General features: G+C 37.9%; 1 protein-coding gene across 1 annotated transcript; it reads right to left on the bottom strand.

Annotated features, from left to right (window-relative positions):
• Window positions 1-261: 261 nt before the first annotated feature.
• LOC104524862 (ubiquitin carboxyl-terminal hydrolase 7-like) lies at window positions 262-9,521 on the bottom strand (the record flags this gene model as incomplete). Its single annotated transcript, XM_010167861.1, has 5 exons — window positions 262-370; window positions 1,103-1,191; window positions 1,905-2,043; window positions 3,475-3,673; window positions 9,417-9,521. Coding segments are annotated over 5 exons (641 nt in total), but the record flags the coding sequence as incomplete, so codon positions are not given.
• Between the last annotated feature and the right edge of the window lie 340 nt (window positions 9,522-9,861).

Here is a 9,861-nt window from a genome sequence, read left to right as displayed (position 1 = left end):
TAAGAAACACCCCTTAAGCTCAGATCTTCACCAGGTACTTTGTGTGCATTCACAAAACCCAAGAGCCTATGTTCACCAAACCATACAAGGAAGCTTCCTGCACTCAGTCTCAAGTAAGATGTGCATCACCATGTAAGTCATAACTTCTCTAAGAAGAGAAAGGAGGGAAAAGGAATGAACGGCTCTGTTTTGAAGCATTTCTAAATATAACATACTGGCTATTTCAGTTAGCAATCTAATTTTCTTTCACATATTAATTACCTTTCGTAGTTGATTTGTGAAAAATAAAGTCTGTAACAAACTGTTCATGTAACAAGTTGCTCCCTGGTTCTTTAAGCCAACATATCCTGTGTGCTTCTTTGAATCCCACCTAGAAAACAGTTAGTAGTTAAAAACAAGATAGCTTTGCATTAACTATAATTAAAGAGCATTTGTTCTAAGGTAGCACTGCTGGCACCTATCAGCTACTCTTCATTATGGAAGTTCAAGTAAGAGGCTACATTTCACTACTGCCTGCTAGTAATAACCGTCTTTGCAATTAAATGCTTTGTGATTTTGTTAGGGGGTTGGTTTGGTTTTTTTCTTTTAAAGATCTTCTATATAGCAGAAAAATTATTTACTATGAAAGTGCACTGGAACCCAGAATTGTATTTTTAAGGGCAAGTCTACATTTCAGTACAAAAAATTAATTTAAAAGTGCCATGAAGTAGAACAACTCAGATGAGGCAGTTTTAAAATAACTATAAACCGAGGCAAGTTAGATAGCAGACTCTCCTGACTGTGTCTGAAACCCTTATCAGATTAAGATCAGAAATGTTGAGGCTAGATCTGCAGAGGTGTTAAATCACAAATCAACACATAAAGAAGTTGAGTTTCACAACATTATGTTGACTAATGCAAATGGAAATTTAACCTATTAAAAAAAAATCTCAGTGTGACTAATAAAAAATATTGCCATGTGAGAATTCATCAATTAAAGGTGACAAAGTAAGGATGTCTAATGAAAGCTACAAATATTAATAACACAAAATACTTGAACAATCTCTAGCAACGTAAAAATATTAGAATTAAGAATTTTATTTTTAAACAAAAAGATACTTACGCAACCCCGTGGGGAGCATCTGCTTGAACGTAGACTTCAAAAGTAACTTTGTCCTCTTCTATAAAGCCTTTTTCAGGATCAGTAACTTCCTGTGAAACAAGAATGACACACAAACATGAAAACTGGATCTTGCAACATGACTGTACCCAGTCAGACATCACTTAATTTCCAAGCCTGAGCTATCAGTAATAATAAACTGAAGAAGGAAAACTGAAGGACACCAACAGAGCTCTTTTTCAGCTTAATACACTAATTCTTTTTTTAATGCCTCAATACAGGAAACCTGTTCCTGGCTTTTAAGATTTTGCAGTACGTCAATTTTCTGTGGATAACTGCAATCTTTAATCAAAGGCTCTGCTTCTGGACAACATTCCAACCAGATGAAAAATTAAGGGCCAAATTAAGCATTGGAAATGCTAAAAAGCTGTCTCAATTCAACATAAGCCTTACTATGGTATTATTAGGGTATTACACATGGAACACATGGAAATGTAAGAAAAATCTGTGTTGCTTCAGAATGACATTGATGATCACACAGTAAAAACAAAAAAGCATTCAGATATGCAGAAAATAATAAGGATGGAATATTTAAATCACAACAAAAGCAAAAGCTATCTACAATAATTAAGTACAGGCATTTATAAGAAATTTAAAAAAGAATCTTCAGCAGTGAAAGAAAAAATAACAGTTTGGGAAAAAAAAACAAAACCTAAACCTTTTCTACAGATATCTTGGTATTCAGGAGTGCAAAATCAAAACTGTTCCTATCTAGTAATAGATTAATACGTGTCCAATTACTTACACTCCAGGCCATGAAGTTGGAAAAGCCCCAGTCATTTTCCTTATGAAAGAACAAGTGACTAATACGACGACTGAATGATTTTTCATCATCTTTGTAGTTTATTATCTTGAGAACTGCTTGTGCATGACAAGACCATGACCTATAAATACAGAAGAAACATTTGCAACTCATTCAAAACCAAGCTTTTTATCATCTTTAAAATCATTTTTTGTTAGGGATTTTTGATACATTACTTTCACATATAGAACGTTTGGGGTTTTTTCTTATTAGCTGCTAAGATTTAGTTAATTGCTATTGAAGACATGAACTCCTTGGGCTTTCTAAAGCCACATTATGAATGTGAAGCTGGAATGGAGATTTTCTGAGGGCAACAGTGTTGTAAGGAAAGTACTTCAGGGTAATCACAGGTAACAGTGGTTTAAGAAACTAACTGATCTCTAAGGTGAGCTATTTCTAATCTACTTCAGTGCAGACGGGGAGGCCAACTCAAAGTAGCCTTGATGTCTTCAGAATATGAGAACTCAGCCTTTGGCTAAGGAAAGAAGGCAGCAGTTATACCCTCCCTCCCACAAGATAAACTCCCCAATACTCTCAGCAGCACTTCCTTATGACCATTCCTGTTCAAGTTCATCCCACTTGTGCAAGACTATCAGACTGAATATTAGTTAAGACAAGGTCTTGTCACTCTCTCATGCAGTGGCATTACTGCTCGCTTAGCTGCACCAGCGGCACCTCGGTTGATACTTTGGAAGATCACATTATCTTTTTTCTGCAATGACTTGTATGTGAACCACTTCTCCTGTGACTACTCACAACTTTCTTCTTTACCTTCTGCACTGAGCATTCGCCTTTTAGATTACAAAAATGAAGAAAAGAGCAACATTCAGAGCGAACTATAAGTTGTGTGAGATGTGGTGCAAGAATGGAGTTACCCAACTGGAAAGGATACCTCTGAGGGGTCTGCACTCTAGCTGGATAAGCTGCGGTAATGCCTCAGGAATTTGTGTTTATCTCTTTAAATTTCCCTATTAATTACAAAAGTGGTCAAAGACATCTGATTTTGACTGGCACCCAGGACTCCAAGAACATGTACAGGTTCATATCTCCCTTGATGAGTGACAAACTCCATTTAAGTAGATGACCAGCTCATAAACTGCTCTCCCTCATTGCTAGCAGTTACCTGCTCACACAGTGTACAGGGCAGGATTTATAGCTCAGCAGGGTTAGAGAAGCTCCAGTGGCACTTCAATTTGAAATAAACACAGAACTTTCCCCATGCCAACAAAATTGTTAGTCAAAGACTTCTCCTCAGCAATCAAACAGAAATACATCTGAATTCTACCAAGAACTTGTAGCTACACAAGCTACTTTTAGCTCCTCCTGAAGAGAAGATTACTCTCATGCTTTGGGAATTAGAAAAGGTGGGGAGGAAAGGGGATGCAACCCTTGCAAGAATTCTTTCCTCTTTCAGAAAGGTAGTTAAAATAATTTTTTTATATTTTTGTATTTCTCTCAATACAGATTAACTAGTAGCAAACACGGACTTGTACAATAATTAAAAGGATCTTACGTGGAATCAGATTCTGCATTGCACTGAAGGAAGAATCCTACACTTTTTTGGTGTGGTCTGTCCGGGTAGAGTCGTGGCATAACCATGATCTTCCATGGCAAATTCCGTACAAAGCAGGGAGGACTGAGAACTGACTCGCTCAATCTGTTGAAGCGTTCAACTGTAAACTGAAATGTTGCTTCTGATCGCCAACTTGTGTCTGTAAAACACACACACAAAATCATCTGAAAAACCTGATGTTCTTCACTCCAAAGCATCATTTTCAAAAATCATGCAACGTGAGCACGTTTTACGTAGTGGGATATTAGAAGCAACCAAAACAACCCCAAACCCGAGAGGCACTGAACTCCTTAGCAACTGAGGTGTCAATTTTTTCATTTTGAAAAACACTGCAACATCATTCAGGAAAACAGAGCACTGAAAGACACGTTCCTTTTGTACACCTTTTTCTTAAATAATTCTTTAGCACTGGAATTTGCTACCACTCAAGTGTCTTCTAAAGCAGTGGGTACAGCACGACAGAGACATCATATGCTTTACAACACAAATTACAGCCCACTCTAACTCTTCTACATTGTGTAGTATCTTCACAATCCAGTTTAATTTAGCTCCTTGCATGAACCACGATGTGCAAAGGATTTTCACTGCCCTATTTTCACTGCTCAACTGCCCTATTGATACCAAGTCACCATTTAGTTGTTTTCTTCTTGCAACAGTATCTTTTCAAAACAGATGAACCCAGGGGTAGGTTGGGGAGGTTTTTTAAAAAATTTCATACCAGTTTGCTACAGAACAGCTCCAGAGTAGAGTCCTGTATTCTTTGTGGTAGGTGAAAATTTTAGAGATTCTTAGTGCTCTACAAGTTAAACAAGACACTGGTGGGTTTTTTTAAATAGCTTATTTTGACACACACAATGAAACTAATTTTGCCTTCTTCCCACATCCCCAGTTCTTCATATACCACAATCTGTTCTGCTTCTGTTGTACACAGCTACAACAGGGCGCTAGAGACTGCAATAGCTCCAGGAAGGCACAAGGCTGGGCTCTCTTTATTGTGACGTGTCTCACATTGCACACAGGGAGGAAAAACCTGCAATATCCCAACAATTTTACTGGACAGGGATGAAGCACAGAGTGTGCAAAAACACTCCCCTCCTTTTTTGTGGTTCCAATTTAACACCTGTGTAACATGGAAAGACTTGCTACTGGGTGTAAGGAGGTGTCAGCAGCGTATAGGGCAGCAGACAGCACCCACGGTCAGACTGCTATTCTCATGTCACCCACAGGTGATGCAGAACTGAAGCAGGTATCTTACATGTGCAGTGACACCCAAAACCAAAAACACTGAGGTAAAACGACAGCAAGTCAGAAATCAGGTAATGAAATTATGTGGCAAGGCACACAGTATACAACAAATGTATTATTTCTGTACATGCAAAGCAGTTGTTCACTCAGAAAGCTTTGCACAGCACCAGAAACAGTGCTGAATGATTTAAAAAAACAAAACAAAACACAAAAACCAGGTGAGCCCTGGTTACTCTCTTACTTAAAAAAATGAAACTCTCTTGATTACAATATGCAACACTGTAAAGATTACAAACTTCAATACAGAAAATTAACAAGTGTTCCTCACAACTGCTGTGACAGATTGCATTCTTGTCCCCTGCAAAAGGGTTTTCTTTTCAAGCAGTTCTCCTACTTCAGATCTTGATCTTTGCAACACAGTCCATCTTATTTGTTTACAGACTGACAGCCCTAAACATTCCCAATCATCTCTTGAAAGTAACAGTACTACAGGAGAAACCAGCTTTGTCTCCCCTCTACACCTGCAATGACCTTCGCGTCCCCCTGTGCTGTCAGCTTCCTCAGTAACAGAAGAGTCCAAAGGATTTTTTTCTTCTCTTTTTCCCCATGTGCAGCTAACTGGCAGTCTATCACCTACTTAAAAACTGTTCCCTACCCATTTTAACTACTCACTGCCAGCTGACAGAGTAGAGAGCTGGTCTTATAGGACCAAGAGCCAGACAGGCTGCAGCCAAAGGAGCTGTACGCTCTCAAACTTGATTTGTCAGCAGAATCAAAAAAACACGTAACACAGTGATTTAAAAAGCAGTCTTGCACCATGTATCTCAAACCAGCTCGAGAACGCCCCCCTGTTCACAATCAAGATCAGTACTTCTGGGTTTAGTCTAAGCTTCTGCAAAATGAGTCGACCAAGTTTGCTTTCTGCCTCCTTTGATGCAGTTTTCAGAGTACAGGGATGCGGCAGCGCTGCTACGGTGTCAGCTAAAAAGGCAGCCCACGCAGCATCTGCAGATGCTTCAGAGAAAGCCTGCCTGTATTTCTTAATTTCTTTTCAGGAAAGCCTGTGCACAAGAGCTCACCAGGGAAGGGTACTCTTGTCAGGAAAATATTTCAGCAAATGCACCCTTATAACAAAGGTCAACCCTAAATTAGAAGTTTCTTTAAAAATACAAAACAACTCCCTGAAATAACAACCTTCCTTTCCTTCCAGAAAACCCATATTTTTTAGCAAGTGTAATCGATTAAAACATGAATTGTATTAAAAACCAAAGTTTAAATAGCAAGTGATGAGTATTCTGAGCACATAAATAAATAAAACCTTTTTTCACCATCACAGACGCATCCACCAGTTTCCAATCAAACACTGCCATTGGAAAGATTGCAATTGGCAGCGGGGTAATTTAGCAGTGACTGGCAAGTAAGAATATAAACCCCTGAACTACAAATATGACCCATGATTCTGAACACAAGGGGAAAAGAACAGACCCAGCAGACAATGCTTGGTGAAATTACATGCAATGGATTATATTTGCTCTGTGGAAAAGATTTTTTTCACTGATGAGATCAATGTCACATTCAGCACCTTGATATGACAAAGATCCTTCAAATCAGAGATCCAAACACAAAACACGATCCATTTTAAGACTGAAGGACATATTTAAGTGTTGAGAAAAGCAGATTTCTTTATTTTCTTAGTAAGTGTTTCTACCTTTAAAGTACACTGAGGTTATTAAAATATTCTGAACCTGAATTATTAATAGAGAAACTGGCTGAATATTCTATGAATATTTTAATAATGATTCAAATACAGCATGCAATACTAGCATATGGCTAAGACTGATGTTCCTGAAAGCCTCCTAGCTCTGCAATTCTTCACAAAAATGAGACTTCACTAGGTAATTGCAAAGCTGTGAGTTTATGTTTAGCTAGGGACCTTCTGTTTGACCTTTAACTTCCAAGGGGATTTATTCTACGTGCTGTTTCGAATACTGATGCACTTGCAAACAAAATTTGATCAGAACCTTGTTTTTATTCTTTTTTATTTTATTTAAAGAAGTTTCCATCTCATATTCCATCTCATAAAGCTCCCTTCATTGAGTCATTCTTTGTACAAAGCATAGCACATTCCTTCAGCTGGTTCTTTTTAATTGCTAAGACATCATACAGAGCAACAACAGGTTCTAGTTAAATCGCTTGGGAGAACACAGCTTTATCTGAAAGTCCTGCTGATGCTCCACTGCTGTCCCGTTACCTGCTCTTCACAATGCCTGTAGTGAGCTGCCTAGCAAAGGGAATAAGAGCTGCATTTTTTTTTTTTCCAATCTTATCAGTCATTTCTTTTTGTGCTAACCAGGAAGAACAAAATCACCTCAAAAGTTTCTCAAACTCAGAAATTCACCAGAAAGCTGGTTTCTATGATCCAGCTGGAAGCATCAACCTTTTAGCCTACTCTTCGCTTCTTCCACAGGAACCATTAAACTCATTAAAATTTTTACTGAGGAGGTATCTAAATTCTCTTCATACATTCTTTATCAGCTCAGATTGGTCCTACTTGCTATGAATAACAGCCACGAGAAATGGAGCATGTTTAACAAAGAGGCCAATGTCTCCCTTCATTTTTTCCTACCCTGTGAATCTCCAAAACGTCCGTCATACACATATATCGTGCTGCAAACCAGGATACCAAGAGAACAAACAGCAAGAAAGCAATTGCACTGATGTGTAAATAATGCAACAGCAACCAACTAATCCGATTTACAAGACTTGGAAAAGAGGCATCATCCACTTACATGATGCAAGTCTTCAGGAATGCTTTTGCAATGATAACATTTTGCAATACCACTATTCTCTATCTGTGTCAGCACAGAGCCAGCACAGCGCCAAGATGTAGCCAGTCACTCCTTATTCAAATATGATAATGAGCAACTATTAGAGTATTGCTTAACAATCACATTTGAACCCTGAAAGATGTCGCACGGCAGAGTGGACCAAAGCCCCTGACCATACAGAAAGTCCACAAAGACATGAGTACTACCATAAACACAGAAGCTTTCACAAGCCTTTTCCCAAATACCTTCAGATACTTGTCTCCCTACCACAACATCTTCGTATCCAGTACCCTGAGAGGAGTCAACTTTAGTAAATGACAGAAACTGTTTTACAGTAGCTTTTTGGTTAAAAAAATGTCATTCTGAATGAAGAGGTATATGTCTGATTACTTCCCATCCTCGATATGGCCTGGGTTTCATCAGCTGCTGTCCTTGCCAGTGGGTGTGAACCCATATGATCTTCTCTTGCCAACCTCCAAACACCATGGCCCAACAAAGACATTTAACACCTTTTATAACCGGTAACTTGATTTTGATAAAAACAGAATTCCCTATTTCAGTCTCAGCTAGTAGCTCTGAGCAAGAAATCAAAGGCCCCTGAAAGAGATCAGGCAATCAGACAAAAAATATTCATAGGCTAAGCAGACCTCATTTTTACTGTATTGCAAGAATCTGATCACAGGAAACTTTCATCTTTGCCAATGACACAGAGGTAATTCAACCATGAGATGCTTTTGTCCTAAATTTAAACCATATTCTCTTCATGGAACATTACTATTTTCTACCTGTATTCTAACTATTATATGTTTCTTGAATACATGAAAGTAATCACTTTTTTGACCTTTAACCTCAAACTGACTTTTCTCAGACAAAAATTGCTCATCATTTTGCAGAAATCTAAATAAATGTTTAAGCCTAGTCCTGAATGTACTCCCACAAGACACCATGAAATAAGGAGAGGGGAACAAATCTCACTTGTATTTGGTCTCCTTTCTCCCAATTCAATTTTATTTAGTTCTCCAAAATAAGAGCAGTCCCCCCCATATCCTCTCCTAAGAAAAAAAATATCATTGTACATTTTCTTCACTGAATATAATAACAGACTTAAGTGAATTACAAACTCATTATCTTTCTTCAGATAATCCAGACACATCTACTTAAAAATTATTTGATCTTCTGTAACAGAAAAACTGTACATGCTTATTTTTATTTAATAGACCAACAAAAAACCCAACAAAACAAGAAAAATTGAAAAACACAATCACTGTCCCGTTTTATTAACAGGACATCAATACATACTTCTTCCTTTGCATTTGCTAGTAAAAGGGTAGCAGAGTTGGGGGGGGGGAACATTCCTCAACACAATATTTGCCACTGACTTCTTATACAAAGAGAAGAACTGATCACAGCTGCCACCTAGCAACAGAGCAGGACAGATAAGGATTCTAAATCTCCTGAAGAAACTGCATAACTGACAAAATTAAGATTCAGCAAAGCACCAGCTGCAGCATGCTTACAGGGACATATAAAAAAAATATAACAATGGACACTATCACTTTCAGCAATTTTTAAATGAGTACCTAGAAAGAGTAAGAGAAAAAAAAAATCACAAGCCCTCAGTTACCTAATGCCATCGTACAGCTACGTTAAAAGGATGTCTTCACAGAAAACCAGCAGGCATAACTACAGAGGATTTAAATTTTTCAACGAGCTGCAGTTCAGAGGACACGGGTAAGACATGGACTATTTTGTCCTCAAAAATTCTAAAGAAGCCAACAAACTACATGTTTTTATCGAATATTTACTTACCATCTTCCATGTCTTCTTCAGTGTTGTTATGTCCATCAGCCATTGCTACATTCCCATTAATGACAGGATTTTGAGTAATTCTTGGAGGATCATCTGTATCTCCAGCTAACACAGAAAAAAATACAAAAATTAGTCAGCTAGCTTAACATTTCTGTCTCCGGTAGTGCTTACAAGAGACACACATTTTTCAAGACACAAGAGGCAGACTTTTTTCCTGCAAAACAGTAGATATAGCACAACAATTGTACTGGTATGTGCCGCACTGTAAAATTCCTCAAATAGATGAACACTTATGGACTAAGCAAAAAGTCTGCATTAATGCAGAATGCAAATACAAAGAACATAAATTTGATTCTCAAGTTTCCAAATGGCCTTACAGTCAGCATCCACAACAAGTCTCACTAAATAAAAACAAACTTTTAAATTACTTTTTCTGGCATTCCAC

This window comes from Antrostomus carolinensis, unplaced genomic scaffold, assembly GCF_000700745.2.
Source record: "Antrostomus carolinensis isolate BGI_N321 unplaced genomic scaffold, ASM70074v2 scaffold44665, whole genome shotgun sequence".
Lineage (NCBI taxonomy): Eukaryota > Metazoa > Chordata > Aves > Caprimulgiformes > Caprimulgidae > Antrostomus > Antrostomus carolinensis.
This window is presented reverse-complemented; position numbering and strand designations above follow the sequence as displayed.